The sequence below is a fragment of the Pelodiscus sinensis genome, chromosome 7 (assembly GCF_049634645.1).
Source record: "Pelodiscus sinensis isolate JC-2024 chromosome 7, ASM4963464v1, whole genome shotgun sequence".
Lineage (NCBI taxonomy): Eukaryota > Metazoa > Chordata > Testudines > Trionychidae > Pelodiscus > Pelodiscus sinensis.
Genome location: NC_134717.1, coordinates 13,554,273 through 13,573,705, shown reverse-complemented (window position 1 = coordinate 13,573,705; position 19,433 = coordinate 13,554,273). Strand labels below are relative to the sequence as shown.

Below are 19,433 nucleotides of genomic sequence, written 5' to 3'. Positions count from 1 at the left end.
TGTGGTGCGGGTCGCTGTGTGGCTAATGGGGCGTGTGTCGGTGTCTGTGGGGCGGGTCGCTGTGTGTGGCTAATGGGGCGTGTGTCGGTGTCTGTGGTGCGGGTCGCTGTGTGGCTAATGGGGCGTGTGTCGGTGTCTGTGGTGCGGGTCGCTGTGTGTGGCTAATGGGGCGTGTGTCGGTGTCTGTGGTGCGGGTCGCTGTGTGGCTAATGGGGCGTGTGTCGTGTCTGTGGTGCGGGTCGCTGTGTGTGGCTAATGGGGCGTGTGTCGGTGTCTGTGGTGCGGGTCGCTGTGTGTGGCTAATGGGGCGTGTGTCGGTGTCTGTGGTGCGGGTCGCTGTGTGTGGCTAATGGGGCGTGTGTCGGTGTCTGTGGGGCGGGTCGCTGTGTGTAGATGGTACGTCGGTGTCTGTACAAACCCCCCCCCCTCTCTCATCGGGGCATCCCTCGGGGGAGGCACCTGCCCGCGCTGGGAACACGCTGCCCGGACGCCCCTCTGCGTTTCAGCCCTTCCCCGGGCAGGGCCGCCCCGTCTCCTCCTGCCGGGCTGGGCGCGTGGAGCGGGCCGGGCCGTGCCGGGGAGCCTGGCCGGCGCCTCCCCCCGCCCTGGGCCGCCCGACTCCCGCCAGCGCCCTGTCTCCTCCGGGCCGCTAGAGGCCGCTGCGGCCCGCCCGCCAGCGGGAAGCGGCTCCGGGGCGCCCCGGCTGTGCCCGGCCCATCCCCACGTGCGGCGGCGGCGGGGCTGGGATGGCGGCGCTGGCCGGGAACCTGCCCATGCGGCTGCTGCACAGGAAGATCCACAAGCGCAACCTCAAGCTGCGGCAGCGCAACCTCAAGCTGCTGGGGGCCGGGCCGCCAGGTAGCGGCCGGGCCGGGGCGAGGGGGGGCCGGGCCGGGCCGGGCCGGGCCGAGGGGGGGGCCGGGCCGCGGTGGCTCTCGGGGTCTCGGCGGGCCGGGCCCAGCCAGGCGGCAGCAGAGCCCGGAGCGCCCGGCGGTACAAGGGCCGTGCGCGCTGCGCTGCCCTTCCCCGCTCCTCGGCCCGGGGCGTGCGAGCGAACCGAGCCGTGAGACTGTGACACCGGGCCGGGCGCCCCCACCCCCCCGGGTCCAGGCTCCGGCGCGGCCCCGGTCTCGCAGTTCCAGATGCTGGCCCCTTGCGATGCCGAGCGCCCTGCTGGAGCCCCGAGCCTGCTGCTCGGCAGCGCAGAGCGGCTCCCCCTGAAGTCATTCGACACTGGGCTGTGTCCAGACTCAGGGTTTTTTTCGGGAAAAGTAGCCTTTTCCCGAAAAAACTTCCCCTGCGTCCAGACTCAAGCCAAGCCGCGTTCTTTCGAAATAATTTCGGAAGAATGCGGCTTTTCTTTCGGTGGCGGTAAACCTCGTTTCACGAGGAAGAACGCCTTCTTTCGAAAGTTCCTCTTTCGAAAGAAGGCGTTCTTCAATGTAAATAGGGCTTCCTTGAAAGAGAGCATCCAGACTTGCTGGGTGCTCTCTTTCGAAAAAGCAGATTGCTCTTTCGAAAGATCCGCCTGCAGTCTAGAGGCGATCTTTCGAAAGAGGCTCTTTCGAAAGAAGCCTGCAGTCTAGACATAGCCTGGCTGTTCAGTTCCTCTGCCTCACGTGGGACGCTCAAGCACTGAAGCTGTTAGGCTCAAAAAGCGTCCAATTAAGTAATCGTGGAACCACTTAAAATGGCAGCAGTGACACTTAGGGGGCTTCTGCCTGCCACCCCGCGTTGCTGCCTCTGCAGCAGAGGCAGCGAAGCAGAATGGGGGGGGGGCCTGCATGAAACTGCACATTAACCACAACTAACATTTGCACGTCCCTAGTTCAGTGTCCCCTTATTCAAACCCCTTATTCAGGGTTGCAGTTCTGTTTGTTGCTGGACCATTAGTCAAAACAGCCACACCAAGTTCTAAACCAGAGAGAACTTTGTCTTCGGTAGGTTCAATGAAGTCCATGCTCTGCCCTGGAATTGTGAATGCTCACAGTGTCTGGAATTCTGCAGCGCCTACTGTATTTGCCGGCATCAATGCTATTAATTAATGCTGTGCATATTGCTACCACTGCAGCATTCCAGATGAATATTAGCTAATGATTAATACTGTTTCTGTGAACAATTTCAGTATTTTGATCAAACAGTAAACTTGGGACTTTTTATAATTGTCTTCCTCTTCTGTTTGGATTTGCCATTTCTGCTTGTTCTAGCAGATACAAGATCTGTGGATACTTTAGAGGGAGCTACAAATAATGTTATTTCTGAAGAATCAGTGGAGAAGGTAAAGAATGTAAAGCAACCTCAAGTAATAGCCGACAGTGAAGTAGCTGCAGAAGAAAAACATTCTGAATTGAAAAAGAAAAAGAAAAAAAAGAGACAAGTGATTAACACAGAAGGAGGTATGTCTTCTTCACTATTTACTTAAAATGTTATCCTTTGAGTTATACCCAAAGGGTGTGTCTAGACTACATGCCTCCGTCGACGGAGGCGTGTAGATTAGCCAGATTGGCAGAGGGAAATGAAGCCGCAATTAAAATAATCGCGGCTTCATTTAAATTTAAATGGCTGCCCCGCTCTGCCGATCAGCTGTTTGTCTGCAGATCGGGGCAGTCTGGACTCACCGCGCCGACAGAGAAGCCTTTCTTGATCGGCACAGGTAAACCTGGTTTCACGAGGCATACCTGTGCCGATGAAGAAAGGCTTCTTTGTCGGCGCGTCGCGTCCAGACTGCCCCGATCTGCCGACAAACAGCTGATCGGCAGAGCGGGGCAGCCATTTAAATTTAAATGAAGCCGCGATTATTTTAATCGCGGCTTCATTTCCCTCTGCCGATCTGGCTAATCTACATGCCTCCGTCGACGGAGGCATGTAGTTTAGACGTATCCTAAGATGGCAGTAGTGTCTTTGAATGGGTCTACAGAACTCCACTTTTTCCAAGAGGGAACTTTCAGTTATTGCTAGAGCTATCCTGAAAATTCTTGGAAAGAGGGTTTTTTCCCCCCAGGGGTCTTTAAAAAGCATGCATTAAAACGAAATTCCTAGCATATTGAAATTTACATGAGTGAATTACATGCTGAGAAAATGATCATCCCATTATATCTTTTTATGATAATATATATTTTGCAACCATTATTAAGCGTGACTTGTTTGGTGTGTTCATTCTGTGTTAAAATAAATACATTGCAGGTACAGAAACTAAAAAAGCAAAGACTGAAGAACAAGAGTCTGTAGACATGAAAGATGCAAAAGATAGTAAAGATCCTGAGGTGGAAGAAAATAATGAGGATCCTGAAGGGAGAGAACTAGTGGATGAGGATACTGAAGAGCCCTGTTTACCTCTTGGTGTAACAGGTAACTTGTCAGAATTTCCATATGTTTTTCTTTTTGCCTATAGTCTCAGTGCAAGTTCTGAAACTTTAAAAGAAAGTAATTTAAGTTAGGTGCCTGACTCTTACAACATCCAAATTTGAAAGTTTTTGCCTTAGATTTTTTTGTTTTGTTTTTGATTAAGATGTGGAAAACATCTGATTCTTCTAAGTTGAAAGTTACTTTTTATTTGTGAGGGCCTAAGATTTGTCTTAGTTTACCTTATGAAGTGGTACTAACCTGCAAAAGAAACTGTTTGTAGATACAGTAACTTGAAATATAATTATTAATTGCTAGATAAATTTAGTCAAGTAGCCAGTGAGGCTGGGCAAGTTTTGAAGAAACTAGGTTGAGATGGTTGATGAATTATTTCTCTTCAGGTGCTTTTGAAGACACCTCATTTGCTTCACTGGCTGATATAATCAGCGAGAACACACTGAAAGGAATAACTGATATGGGCTTTACACACATGACAGAAATTCAACATAAAAGTATTAAACCCCTTTTGGAAGGCAGGTAAGAAATAGATTTTTAAAGGCATTTATGTAATTAAAATTCCACCCCAGTTTTGACTCCATGTGAAATGCAAACATCTAAAAAGTTATTAGGATTGCAATTCCTCCCTCATACATAGACTGACTTAGTGAGCTCTTGGAGAGAGGGCAGGACTTTGGCCGGTGAGGCTTATCAGTTAGCCAGTCACATCACTACTGCCATGTCATTTCCAAGTAGAATTAATTTTTCCTTTATTTGCTTTCTTCCCAACCTTCAGGAGAAAGTTTGATAGGCTTGTCTGGTTAGTTTGTGTGTGTGCATGCACGTTAAGCTGTATGACGTGTGAAGAAGTTGAGGGAAAGTTCAGTAGAAATTAATTTTACATTTAGTTTTGACAATGAAGAGGTGTTGATCTTTGCTGTCTCTTTTGTAAGTGAATTCCATAATGAAAATCCAGCTCCCTTAACATTCTCCAATGGAATGTCAGTTATAGATGGGGAGAGTGTCTGAGTCAATCCTAAGCAAGTTTTGAATGTTCTAGAGACCAAAGTTCTCTAGCTTGATTGGATGCTTCCAGTCACTATTGAATGGTTAAATACTTACCATTAATAAACCTCTATGCTATGAGTTTTTTTTTCTCTCAAACTAAAATTTGAAATGCTGCTGACAATGTGAAAAACTAAATATTTCTTTCTAATTATGACACCTATAGAGATATTCTAGCAGCTGCGAAAACGGGCAGTGGCAAAACACTTGCATTCCTCATTCCTGCCATAGAGCTCATCTACAAGTTAAGATTCATGCCTAGGAATGGTAAGGCTCTTTCTGGGTTTCTCAGTTACATTGATGTCTTTCGTAGGGAGAGAGGGAAGGACTAGTTGGTTAAACTTTTTTCCCCCTAGGAACAGGTGTTCTGATTCTTTCACCTACTCGGGAGCTTGCCATGCAGACTTTTGGAGTTCTGAAAGAACTGATGACTCATCATGTTCACACCTTTGGCCTGATAATGGGAGGCAGTAACAGATCAGCTGAAGTACAGAAACTTGCAAATGGGATCAACATTATCGTGGCAACACCAGGTAGACTTCTGGACCACATGCAGGTAAGTGTAAATATATAAGGTTACTTAATATTTTAAAGAAAAAAAGCCCTACCTATATGCTGTTTCTCTGGCTGACCATGTGCTCATTAAAATCTTGTAGAACACCCCAGGGTTTATGTACAAGAACCTGCAGTGTCTGGTAATTGACGAGGCAGATCGTATCCTGGAGGTTGGGTTTGAGGAAGAAATGAAACAGATCATAAAACTGCTACCAAGTAAGTAAAATCTGTCATTCCTAGAAATTGTTACCTTCTGAGAATCATATTGCTCAAGGAAGGAGAGAACTAGGGAAAAATGGTTTCAGTTATTGCATTAGTCTTGGAATGATTGTCTTACACTTTCTAATGGTTATTCTGATACACACACTTTTTCTTAATTCAGTATATGGTAGTAATCAGAAACTTGTTTGCTATATTTTACCATCCAGTAGATGAGCCAACTCACCAGTGGAGCACCCAGTCATGGCTGAGTGTGAGCTATCAGATTCTTCTAAAACACCCCTTGCTGGGGGGGTCTCTTGCAATTCAGCCTTCAGGCTAGGTCATGTTTAGTATATCACCCTATTAAGGTGATAAAATCCAGCAAAAACAATTGTCTGATTCCTCCATCCTGTGTGCCACCTTCAATTGTGGGTCGAGAGGTCCATATAAGTTTCTCAGAGCTAGCAGTAGTCAATATCTTATTATCTTGGGATTCATGCCATCTTATGAATAGCTGGTAGGGGAACCCAGCCTCTCCCATTATACTGGATTCTAATCTATGGTTCCTATGACAGCTGGTCTAAAGTCACTTCACAACATACCTTGCTGCCTCCTCCCTGGACTTATTCCTACCAAGCCCTATTATGGGCTTTCTCCTCACCATACCAAATGCTTCCTAATTCCTACAAATCTTGTCACTCCCTACTACTAGGACAGAAAAATTGTTTCTCCCTGCTGCTTCCTTCTTCTCCAAACTTATGTTTATAGTACCCAGCTGGTTTCATCATTACCTAGGGCTGGCCCCTCTTCATGTGTAACCAGGTGGGTTAATTGATCTCTCAGAACCACATTAACCCTTTCACAGCCCGTATAGGGTAGGCGCTCCATCAGGCCATTATTTATCTGAAGGAGAGGCTTTTCATGGGAACCATAAATAAATAATTTAGTCCATAGAAATTAACTAGAGAGTTGTCTTTTATTTGTATCTAGGACATCTTTCTGCCAATGTAGAGTTGTTCCCTATAGTACAATAATTTTTGTCATAGTTTAAATGTCACAAGCTAAAAAGGTTTCCATACCTTCACTTGGAATTATTTTACACATACTCAGGAAGTTTATCCTGATACTTAAACTTTTTTTTTCCTTTCCTAAATTTCATCTCTGTGTTACTCTTTCATAGCGCACAGTCTTCCTTAGAACCACTGAAGAACTCTTTCATCTTAGAAATAGTGAAAAACATTAAACAAATGTATTTTAGTTAATATGCAGTCTGTATGTCAGGGTTCCAAGTTTTAAAATGAAATTGTTTTTGAATGCAACTATAGTTTTAAAAAGTAGTATCAACTTGATATGCAGAATGTAAAATGAAACAATAAGAGTGAAATAGCAGCTCATATTGGTAATTAAAGAAGTTAAAATATAGTGAACCAATTCCATTCTTCTTTACCTCATAAGTAAAATGTTCGATTTCCTTCCTATCCCCCCTACATTCAGACGAATGAGACATTGCCTGATACTAACACAAGCATTGATCTTGCAGTGAGTTCCATGCAGGCCCAATCTTGCTTCTCTGCACAATTTCAATGCAGTCAGCAAGGCTCAGGGATTGCCCCACATATCACATGTATGGTGATGTAGCATAACCTGCTATACAATGAAATTAAATTAAAAGGCAAAACTATGTAAAACTGATAAACACTTTTTTGTGTAACATATTAGTTACTTTATTGCAATGAATTTCAGAGTTTTTTCCCTGAAAATAAATATCAATCACTTCGTATGTGAATAAAAAAAATGGCAGTTAAACTAAAGTTACAATTTTGATCTGCTGTGATTTCTATTTTCTGTGTAAATAACAATGCAAATAAATATTAACATTCCCTGAAGAAAAAAGTCTGCTTAGAGTTTAAAGTTTGTTTGTTTGTTTGTTTTTTAAAAGCATTGCTTTGTAGATCATATGACACAGTGTACATTCCATTGATAATGGTTGTAGTAGTGACAGACACGCTATAGTAAAAACTGTCTTTATCCATCCACTGAGGAAGATGGGCAAAACACACACAAGGGAGCCCAACAATTGCCTCATCTCTATTTGCATAATCCTCTGCAAAAGTGAGATTGTTTTTCTGAATTATTTCAGAGCGCAGACAGACCATGCTTTTTTCTGCTACACAAACCCGAAAGGTTGAAGACCTGGCTAAAATATCTCTGAAAAAGGAGCCACTATATGTTGGAGTTGACGATAACAAGGAAACAGCCACAGTAGATGGTCTTGAACAGGTAAAGTTAAGGAGAAATACTAGTAAAAATAGTTATAGTATGAACACATATTTGTATGTGGGTTCTCTTAATGTTAAGTACAGTCTTAAACTGAAGGATAACTTCTAGTAGATTGATTAAATACCTCTGGCACTAGCCAGCTGTAAGGAACTGTATTTACACTGTATAGCTGTCGCAAAATAAGCAATACAAACAACTTTGGGATTACTGCTCCAATTCCCAGTTTTTTCAGTACTGTGAGGTGAAAAGGGCTATTGCAGAATTATAGGCTGTTACTTATCATGCTAGTGACTTGACCAGTAGCAGAATTATTTTAGCTAATGTATTTGGAAAAAAGTTTGAAAGATAGCTATTGTAACGTGTTATTTTCTGTGATTTAAAAAGTCTTAGAACATTCTCATATAAATAACATATACTTACCAATAATTCCTTAATACACTTCTCTTGATTAGATAGTTTAATTATAATACATGGATGTCGGTTCCCAGGAAAGAAAGGAACATAGGTGTATGAAAGTTTTGTTTAATACTGCTTTAGAAGCAAAGACTTAAAATATATTTTTAAAGCTCCATTTGCTGCACTGACTTGAGTTATTTGAAACAAAAACATACTTCAGGCAGGTTTTAAATAACTGTCTTTAAATGATTTCCAGGGATATGTAGTGTGTCCATCTGAAAAAAGATTCCTTCTGCTCTTCACATTCCTCAAGAAAAACCGGAAGAAAAAATTGATGGTGTTTTTCTCCTCGTGTATGTCTGTGAAATATCACTATGAACTACTCAACTATATTGACTTGCCGGTCATGGCCATTCATGTAAGTAATTCATTTTCTTCAGCAAAATTTCAAAAAACAATGTTATTTTCAAAGTTGGCATTCCAAAACCTGTTCCGTTTTAAAGTAACTGCAACTTGTTACTCTCTGGCCTTTCCTTGGTTATCCCAGCCTAACTGATACATATTGTTATTGCTAAGCCACTGGTATCCTTGCTGTCACACACAGGAGAGAGGGCCACAATTTGAAGGGCCCAACGCTGAATTTTAATACTGCCACTGATGCAACCAGTCTTTGGGCAAAGAGGATTTTCAGCTTCTAGGGTTGCCCTTTTATAAGGTCTGAATTCACTTCGTGGAGAAAAAAAACTTTTATGGGAATCTGTTGCCATAACCCAAGTGTTCTGAAACACCATTAATAAAAGTCTTTTGAACAGCTAGTTCAGGCCTGAGTTCAGAATTCTGCCATTTCCATGCTCAAGTTGGTATCTCAGATATCTAAAAAATAACTTATCTGGCATCATAACTTTCTGACTATCTCAAAAAAATGCTGTGTTTCAGATACACTTATGAGATTAAAATTCAAACTGATTTAAGAATAAGTGTGTGTGTAATATCTGAACAACTTCCTTTCTTGTGAAGCTGCTCTGAATTATAGATGGATGATCTTTATCCAAACTGGAGTGCACGGAGAAAGAATGTCAGTGTCTGAGTAATAAGTAAACCCTTTCAAACTAGCTTTCTCTTAAACCTGGTCTTTTAAATGTGCATCCGAAGAACAAGGTTTCTGTCACTGAGGTGGTATTTTGTGTTAAAATGGCATATTTTTTCATCAGACATCCCGTTCAGAGGTTCCTGGTTTGCTATGGGGAAATGATTTAATCACACTTTCCCTATTTTGGAGGTAGTGGACCATTTCATAGTCACTGTGGAAATTAACTTTAACAATACAGGCCGGACCTCTCACGTCCAGCACCCTTGGACCTGACTGGTCCCAGAAAAGGGGATTTGCCAGACCTGATGGCCCATGCTAAACCGCTTCCTTCCCACTCACCTCCCGTCCCCCCGCTGCCTGGCCAGATATTGCTCCCTGGGCAGAAGGTCTCCAGCTCCCGCTGCTGCCGGGGTTGGAACTAGGGATGTAAGTGACTAGTTGCTTTTTGACTAGTCCCATATGCTTACCGGATAGTTGACTAGTGACTCGACTAGTCATTTCCCCAACCTTGCTGTCTCCATCAGAGTGAGGCGGCAGGGAGCAGGAGCTGATGCTGCGAGGAGCCAGCTTAAAAGCCGGTTTCCCCCCAGCACCATCTCTGTGGGAAGAGCAGGAGCACAGTGGGGGACTGGTGGTGCTTCCACCTTTGAAATGTAGCAAGAGCGGAGCACAGGGCCAGTGGGAGACTGTTTGAGAATCAGGGAGCACAGGGCCAGCGGGGGACTGCTTGAGTGCCCTGGTGGCCCCGTGCTCCGCTTTTGAAATGTACAAGAGCCCAATGGGGCTCTTGTACATTTCAGACACGGAGGCGCCCTTATCGACTAATCGAGTAGTTGATGGAAATTCCATTGACTATTTGATTAGTTGATTCATCTAAATGTAACATCCCTAGTTGGAGCTATGCAGCAGGGATTGGAGCTCCCTGGCTGCAGCCGGGGCCAGAGCTCTGTGGCCAGGGTTGAAACTTTGCGGCAGCTACTGCCCACTTGGTGGGGCCAGATCTCCTGTCTGCTGTGCTTTTTTTTTTCCCCACCCTTCTCCCTGCCCCGCAGCCCTACTGCCTTGTGGCCAGACCTCCCTATATCTGGACTCTGTGGTCCAGGACCATCTGTGGTCCTGCCAGACTACAGATGTTGCTGGACCAGAGAGTCCTGGTTAAGGGAGGTATAACCTGTACTATGGGTTTTAGTTTAGCATTAGTCCTTGCTTAATCAGTCTCTTCTTTATTAAGCAAGCCACATGGGTGAATACTTAATATTTGATATAAATTGCAAAAGGAAACAATCTTTTTTTGCCACACACTTCAGGCATCTCTTCAGTTGGTAATACTTTGACTTTCATTGCATCCCCACTTATTGGATAAGTGTTTTCATTTTATTATAGTATCACAACTGCAGTCCTAAATTGTTGAAAATTCAGACTGATTATATATTTGAAACAAACATGATTGACTTATTTATTTGTGGGGTGTGGTTTTTTTTTTTTTTTTTTTTTTTGATCCTGCTATGGTCTTAGTGCTGCATTTTGAATGCAAGTGCCGAATTGGGGGGAGGGACGGAAGGGAGTGTGAGGTGTGGGAATTACACCGTCCTGTTTCTCTGTAGTCTTGTAACTCTTACTGTTATACACTCTGATCCTTCAAACAATTAGGCATGTCCTTAACTTTAAGCCCTTGAATAATCCCATTGCATTTTATGTTTGAAGGATTAAGCACTTAATGCCTTAGAAAGTATAAGATAAATGCTACTTTAGAGGAGATTATGACTCTCTGATGTATATTTCCCCCCTCCCTCCCTGATTTGTTTTAGAACTGTGAAAATGGGTTTTGATATGTGGAAATGTATGAGTCTGTTGGATGGAAAGAGGCTTACGTTGTTTTAAATGTTCTTAACTGTACAAATGTATGAGAATATATTTTCTTTATGTATATGTAAATGTACAATTCTGAAAGTTGCTTTGCAGAATCTTTTTAACTAATTTCGTTCTGAATATGTTTTCTCCTAGGGAAAGCAGAAGCAAACTAAACGTACTGCCACGTTTTTCCAGTTCTGTAATGCAGATTCTGGAATACTGTTGTGCACTGATGTAGCTGCCAGAGGACTGGATATTCCTGAAGTTGATTGGATTGTCCAGTATGACCCTCCAGATGACCCAAAGGTAACTTGTCTCCTGAAGGTGCTTCTAATGTCTCTAACATTACATATTTTTAGAGAAAGTATGGACTTAATTACTCACTACAGAAGAATGTTAGGTTCAGGCTGAGTTTGCACCAAATAACTAAATTTTTGTTGTTCCAGGAAAAAGCTTATTTTATAAATCATGTTCTGTATGTACCACTAATTTGAAGCATTCAGCATGCGTCTTTTCACTGTTGGGAAAAGTGATGTGTATTTAGACTTAAAATATAATTAGTTTGAATAATGAATCAAAACAATTACACCCGTGGTGTCCAACACGCAAGCCACTAGCCACATGTGGCTATTTGGCTAGTTGAATGTACCTAGTTCGCTATAAAGTTCCATGGTGTCAGAACTGGCTGGTGTGTTCTTAAGTCCCCCTGACAGTTTTTTGAGACTTTTTTTTAAGTTCCTGTTTTTCTAGTTTAGTTTTTCATCCTGTGACTATGTAAAAGACTATATTAAAACTATACAAAATAATCAAACTGGGAAAAAACAAGCAATAAAATTAGTGATTGTAGATATTGATATTTCCAACAGCTTTTTTTAACTGTCTCTTCATCAGACTTAGTGTTTCAGGTTTGCAGAACTTGGTTTCTTTATCAGTAGATTTCAATGTGATGAGCAGAATTTATGGGTGACACTCATTCTATTCAATCTGTTTTTCTGTTAAACCTTCACATCCCTAGTGAATAGTCTAACTGGTGGGGTGGAGCTCCCCACCTGCCATGGATACAAGGGGCCACGCCTGCCCCAAAGGAGCCCACTACGGACAGGGGCTGCTCCAGCACAGGGGACCGATGCCCTGTAGGTAGGGGCTGCTCCAGCTGTGATGACGGAGCAACCATTGCTTGTGGGGTGTCCTGGGCTGGAGGCAAGGGCTGCTCTGGCTGAGCGGGAGCAGCCTCTGCCTTGTGGTGGGCATGGGGGGCTCCCCCTCTCACCCATCTTTAAATGGTTAAACAATATGGTTAACTGCTTTAGCAAATTAAAAGGGATTTTATATCCCTGCTATTCATATGGGCATGAGTCAGAAGCAGATCTTATTGGCCCAAGACCTTGAGTCAGGGAGCGTGGAAATACTTATTTTACATGGTGTTAAATGTCGAGTTTGAGCATCGTCTGTACTGGTATTACCATACTCTGGAGAGGCTAACAGAGGGCTCATTTTAAAGAAATTGACATAAGAATTTTGATTTCTGGTGATATTTTAAACTGTTCTTTTCCCAAAAAGGAATACATTCATCGCGTTGGTAGAACTGCCAGAGGTATAAATGGCAGAGGACATGCTCTACTGATTTTACGACCAGAAGAATTGGGTTTCCTTCGTTACCTAAAGCAAGCCAGGGTAAGGTTGCATTTAGTATTTTACTATGCTGATGGAATTTTTTGAGATAGAAACTGTAATGATTAATCAAGTGTTTGAGTATTTTAGCTGAAACCTATTTTATTGCTTAGAAAATATTTAACTGAACAATTTAATAGAAATGCAAGGTGGCTACTGCAATAGAAACTAAATCATTTAAATTCCACATGGAATCACTTGATAATGCAGCTTAACAATGTGTTATGATAGGGGAAAAAATATTTCTGAGAATCCTTTATGCCACTGAGTACATTACTCCAACAAAAATAAGGAAAATACAACCATAGTACTATGTTAGTCTCTATTTTAAGAAATGGCAGAAATAAGTCACAAATTTCAGTCAGTTGTTTACCAAAAGGCAGGACAGCTGTTAAACTTACCAATTCCTCATTTGTTTTCTCAGCCCTGAGTCACTACCAAATTACCATAAAGGAGAAATGCCCCTTCAATGAGAAGAGCATCATTCATGTAAATATTGCTGCTCTTATTAAAAATTTTGATATTTCAAAGAGCAGGAAAGAGGTTTTCTGAAGACAGTCTAGCTCAAGCCTTTTTTCATATAGAGAAAATACCAGTGAACTTTGTGGTTCACTTTTTCCATCATTTTCAAATTTAGAACCTTTGTGGATAGAAAAAACCCACTCTTCTCATTCTGGTGATATAATACTTTGTACCAAAAAGCCTTGCAAATATACTTACTGGAGAAATATACTTATTGGAGAAATGGTCTAAGGAAACTAGGATGAAGTTTAATAAGGGCAAATGCAAAGTACTGCACTTTGGAAGAAACAATCAGGATATGTCTACACTAGCCCCATAGATCCCGCGCTTGATTTGCATGTTCCCGGCCGGTCACCACTTTTTTTAAGTAATTGACTAGCCCGAAGTAACTGCCCGTGTCTACATGCGGCAGTGAAACAGGATTCTGAAATAAAGCCCTAACTCAAATTAGTTGGTATTCCTCCTGCAATGAGGTTTACCAGCTAATTCGAGTTAGGGCTTTATTTCGGAATCCCGTTTTACTGCCATGTGTAGACGCGGGCAGTTACTTCTGGCTAGTCAATTTCTAAAAATGGCGACCGGCCAGGAACATGCAAATCAAGCGTGGGATATTTAAATCCCGTGCTTCATTTGCCATTTTGGTTGCCCTCATTAGCCTCCCTAGATCAATCTAGGGGGCTAGTGTAAACACCCTCATTTTCACACATACAGAATGGGATAAGTGAGATTCTAGGAAAGAGTACTGCAGAAAGGGATCATAGTGGACAATAAGCTAACTATGAGTCAGCAGTGTGATGCTGTTACAGAAAAAGCAAACATGATTCTGGGATGCATTAACAGGAGTGTTGTGAACAAGACTCAAGAAGTCATTCTTCCTCGCTAATCATTTTTGTTACTCTTCTCTGGACCTTCTTCAGTTTTTCCACATCTTTCTTGAAATGTGAGGCCCCAGAACCAGACACAATACTCCAACTGAGGCCTAACCAGCAAAGAGTAAAGGCCTAGAAAACATGAGCTATGAGGGAAGACTGAAAGAATTGAGCTTTGTTTAGTTTAGAAAAGAGGAGACTGAGAGGGGACATAACAGTTTTCAAGTATCTAAAAGGGTGTTACAAGGAATGGGGGGGGGGGGGGGAGAGAAAAATTCTTCTCCTTGACCTCTGAGAATAGGACAAGAAGCAATGGGCTTAAATTGCAGCAAGGGAGGTTTAGGTTGGACATTAGGAAAAACTTCTTAACTGTCAGAGTGGTTAAACCCTGGAATAAATTGCCTAGCGGGCTGTGGAATCTCCATCACTGGAGATATTTTAAGAGCAATTTGGATACACCTCTTCAGGGATGATCTAGACCAGGGGTGGCCAGCCTGTGGCTCTTTTCTCACAGAAGTGCAGCTCTCAGGGTTACGGCTCATTCGGAGCCACATGCCCGCTTTGTGCATGTGCTCCAGTTCCTGAAGGGAGAAGTGCCTGGCTGTCGTGGTGGCAGCTCCAGTGAGACCCAGGCATTAGGTTAGAATGGGAGTGGCCCGGGAGTGCCTGGCTCTGGAGGAGGGCATTGAGTTAGGGAGGGGATTGGGGGGCAGGGGGCCTGGCTCTGGGGGAGGGATGTGTGGCTCTTTGCACTACTATCCACAGCTCTTTTGGCTCTTTGTGTCTTAACTGGTTGGCCACCCCTGAAGTAGATGGTGCTTGTCCTGCAATGAGGGCAGGGGACTGGACTTGATCTCTCAAGGTCCCTTCTAGTTCTAGTACTTTATGAACTTGTAAAGGACAGCAAAGTTGCTATTTGAATAATGAAAAGAAGTCAACTATCTTGAATATTTGTAAATTGTCTTCCTCTAGGACTTGTTTACATTAGACCAGTTTGCTGTTTTCATTATACCAGCATAGCAAAACCACATAGCGTGGGCCACACTTCTGTGGCCACTTAAATGTGCTTACATCAGTATAAGGTTTTATACTATTGTAGCTGTGTCCACATTAGGGCATAGTACCAGTATTAAAGTTATAATTGCTTACCTAGAAGTCATACTTTTACCAGTATAACTTTTTATAGTGTAGATCAGACCTTAGTTTCCATAGGTGAATGATGAAACTTTTATATACACCATCTTATGTAAGCTATGTAATACTGTCTAAGAGTTATCTAAATGCTGTTTTCATATTTAATTATTTTTTAGGTACCATTAAGTGAATTTGAATTTTCGTGGTCAAAAATTTCAGACATCCAGTCTCAGGTATAAAGTTGTTTAATACTGTTTCTCTGAATTTTTACATAAAATGATTTTTAGCTATAGACTAAACTTTTTCAAAATAATTGAATGTTTTATGAAGTTGTGGATATGTACTTACATGATTTGAAATATTTTTTTAGATATTTGCTTTTAAAGTGCTAAGCCTTCATGTCATTACAGCTATCCATGGCTTCATATGACACCCTGTTATAATTTCAAAGATGCTCCAAATAAAACAATGTATCAAAATCTGCCCTCGTTACATGCACATAACTTGACATTGATATCAATGAGAATTAACATACTGTTTAGAAATAGGTCTTTTTTTATAATGTGCCAATTTAATCTGCCATAATAATTTTCAGTATATCTGGCTACTTTGTACCTCTACAGCAGCTTTGGGCAATCTAGGCTAGTGAGTGGGCTACATGAGTGTCCCTCCATCTCAGTGGGTCGCAAGATTGTTGTTCCAAGACTGTCTCCCGTGATAGGGTAGCTTTGCTGATTGCACTTGCGTACCTAGGATTTGCAGAATGGAACCATCACAGCGCTTTTGAGAGGGTGGTTCTTACAGTCAATGCGTTGAAACAGCATGCACCTCACTTCATGTGCCCTTGCTTTCAGTGCATGTCACTACAGTAATAGTAGTAGGAAAAAAAACTATGATGACAGAAACCAGCAATAAATAAAATGTCTCGTGGGCCACACACAGAACCCCGATGGGCTGCATGCAGCCCTCAGGTCACAGGTTGCCTGCTGCTGCCTACAGGTACAGGAAAATCTAGAAATGACATTTGTAAATTCTATAGTGTGTATTAGGAACCAGTTTAACTGGCCTGATTTACATTCTATTATAATCCAGTGGGAGATGTATCTGTTTAGTGCTCAAATATAAGGTAGTAAGCATGGAGTATGAATCTAAATGGAATAGAATAGGTGTTTTTATAACTGTGGAAAGAATTCCAGGTTGTGTGTGTATATACATTCAGTAATAAAAAAATGACCAACTTGAATTAAAATTTAGAGGGAAAAAATTCGAGAAGTTGGAGTGAGCTGTTTTTAATTTATGTATAAATTCTGGTTTTATGCAGTCATTTTTCTATCAACATGATTTTTCAAAGGGCTTCAAATTCTGACTAAGCAAGGGCATGGTTTATGCCAGAACTGGTGAGCTCACCATCCAGTTTGTATTCTGCTTAAGATGAATTGAGTTTGAGAGGTGATTTATTTTTCAAAAGTTTGTCACCAGTGAAGCAGTATATTTGGGCATTGGGAGTAGGGGTATGTCTATTATTTTTGCTGTCATTTCTGAACTTGTTATAATTGGTTTTACTCATTCCTTTGTATAAAGATCTATAAAGCCATTTTAAATAACCAGCAGTGAAAAGATTTTTTTTAAACAATTTTGTTTAAATAAAGGCATTGAGACAGCCTACACAAAAATATACTCATAATTAAATGTAATTGGTATGATGTGACATAAAATGTCATTAATTCATCATATTACAAATAATGCTTACTAGAGGTCAAAATGGACTCTCTCAGATCCAGAGAAAAAGCACAATGGAGAGCAAGAAGTCTTGTCAGTTCTAAATAATAAAAGCCTTCAACTTAAGGACAAAATTCAGATATGCCTCATTGCTTGGTTTAGTAGTAGTAGTAGTCTAGCAACGTATACAAATATCTTCATAGACTGATACAATTTTGGTATTAGAAAATCTGCCAGCCACCTCTATCCATTTATTCCAGTCTTCTAGTTGTAAGGTTTGTTTGTACCACCTAAATATATCTATAAATTAAAGCTAGACTGCATTCAGAAAATAGAATTCATTTTTGCAATGCTTTTAAGATTAACTTTTGAGGCTATGCTATGTAATGTAATTCAATTTGTCCTTCCCCTCCACCCCCCTCTGATTTATAAAAAGCAAATTGATAAATGGGTATGTGTTTTGCTGTAATAGGTCAGTTTTATTGAAGATAATATTATGGTGAATGTAGTCCTTGCAAATTACAAGCAAAATGAGTTATTTGCTGTATAATTTATAAGCTGGTTACAATCATAATTGGATACAATTATCTTGCCTTTCTTTTTCCAGCTTGAAAAATTGATTGAGAAAAACTATTTCCTTCACAAGTCGGCGCAGGAAGCATACAAAGCATACATTAGAGCTTATGACTCCCATTCTCTGAAACAGATCTATAATGTCAATAACTTGGATTTACCCAAAGTTTCTCTTTCTTTTGGCTTCAAAGTCCCTCCATTTGTTGATCTCAGTATCCTTTTATTACAATGTGTCAGAACTAATTTATCTGTCTGCTTAACCTTTCTAAGGTGCAAATGATAGTTTTACTGTTATCTCTGCATGTCCTACCCGTAAGAGAATAGTTGTACTGAAGACAGGAACCAGTTATTTTGCCAGCTTTAATATTTGTTTGTGCATATGTATACTGTATATGGCAGGACAAGGATAATAAGCATTTTAATGTTTGCAATAATCCCAGATATACTATATATGCGTTCTTAAAATTCTGAAGCGTTGTTTCCTCTTTTCTCATGTGGGGTTTGCACAGTGAGATAAATATGTACATGTAATGGTTGTGGTGTATTGTTTTAAAAATTGTTTCAGAGCTACTGGTGGTGGTAAGTGCTTACCCATTAATATTTTAGTGTAGTCCACAGTGTGAGAGAGAACAAAGTTAAACAGTTTTGAAGAAGCAAAATAGAAAACAGTCTAAGGAATGACATACAGTAGGTGAGTTTTTGTTTGATAAGTTGTGTCCATCCATGCATCCAACTAAGTTTTGCTCTAAAATGCCATGCACACTTTATTATTCTTTTCCTCTGAAAACATGACGGTTAAATGACTTAATAATTGTGTTTGTGATCCTTAACCAAAAATTCCCAGATGTGAACAGCAGCCAAGGTAGAAGATTGCAAAAAAGAGGCGGAGGTGGAGGATTTGGTTACCAGAAATCCAAGAGTGTCCATAAATCCAAAATCTTCAAACACATTAACAAGAAAAAGTCAGACAGCCGGCAGTTTTCTCGTTGAAGCTCTCTTCTGAAATGGCTTTTGTCATTAAAATAGACTTTCTCTAGGTGAAAATAATCTTACAGATATTTCCTTTTCACGCTGCTCAGGTTTAAAATGTGCTCTGTTTAAATTTTACATTTGGTCTCTGTATATCTAATAATGCATTTCAAGAGCATTGAAGTACAAGAAGGCAGACTGAGAAAACTAAGTCAAAGGAGAGGATAGTTCGATGTAATCTTTTTACCATAAATAAGTTAACTGTTCCTGAAAATAGAACACATTTTCTAGTATTTTTTCTAAGCACCCATCAAAACAGAACAGGCAATTCTGAATACAGAATGGTTGTGCATAGCAAGAGTCTGTCAGAATATTCAGAAATTAAAGGGGATGGCAGAGTGCTGAAACTATTTTTACGGGACAAAATAAAATATCCTTGTTCACTTGGGTCACTGGACTTTTTTATAAAGCTACAAAACTCATTGCTTTTTCTAGTCAAAACAGTAAAGAATCTCTAGGGATCTTCTGGATGAACAGAGAATGACTATGAGCCTAATGTGTGTTTAAACCATCAAGGATAATGCTTTAGTCTATGTATCAAATAGTACAAATTGACAAGACTATAAAAGCAAATTTAATAGTATACTATGGGGTAGTACCTCCTGCTCGCTACACTCACCAACCCCCTCTCTGGGGTAGGCAGCCCTGGCTTCCCACCACCACTTGGGAGGGCCAGGCTAAGGCTTGGCAGTCCTGGCCTTCACAGGCTCTCTCTTGCCACCCTGCTGCCTGGGGGGTTGGGCCAGGCCAAGGCCACAGATGGCCCAAATTTCTCCCTTCAGCCGATGGGAGGGGCTGGGCCGAGGCTGACCTGACCCTTTCCCTCAAGAGGGAGGGCTTGCAGCGTGCCTCTCCCCTCCCCCCCAACACCCCACTCCACCATGAGGGGGGAAGGTCTTGTGACTTGCAGTCCCCCTTCTGCCACTTGCTCCAGCCCCAGCTTTCCCCCACCCCACTTCCCTAGCTGTACCAAGCACTGCGCTCTGGTGAGGCTCAGCCCTCCAGCCACCAGGAGGGAGGGCAAAATCCCAAGCCCCTCGCTCTCCACAGCCACCAGACCCCTAGCCCTATCACCTGGCTGTCAGGAGGGGGAGGACGGCAGGCAAGGACTCCAGAAGCTGCCTTATGCTCTGGCAGTG

At 41.8% G+C, this 19,433-nt stretch overlaps 1 protein-coding gene across 2 annotated transcripts; it reads left to right on the top strand.

Moving 5' to 3' along the window:
* Positions 1-680: 680 nt before the first annotated feature.
* Positions 681-18,682, top strand: DDX18 (DEAD-box helicase 18). 2 transcript variants are annotated; one of them, XM_075933250.1, is made up of 14 exons: positions 681-858; positions 2,211-2,396; positions 3,184-3,348; positions 3,744-3,879; positions 4,571-4,671; positions 4,761-4,960; positions 5,061-5,175; positions 7,301-7,440; positions 8,093-8,254; positions 10,931-11,083; positions 12,338-12,451; positions 15,150-15,206; positions 17,300-17,477; positions 18,110-18,682. In XM_075933250.1, exons 1-14 carry the CDS (start codon positions 747-749, stop codon positions 18,253-18,255), a joined length of 1,965 nt encoding a protein of 654 aa, XP_075789365.1. In that variant the 5' UTR covers positions 681-746; the 3' UTR covers positions 18,256-18,682. The 2 variants fall into 2 exon arrangements, with proteins under 2 accessions (XP_075789365.1, XP_075789364.1); XM_075933249.1 differs by having other exon boundaries at positions 2,208-2,396.
* Positions 18,683-19,433: the final 751 nt, after the last annotated feature.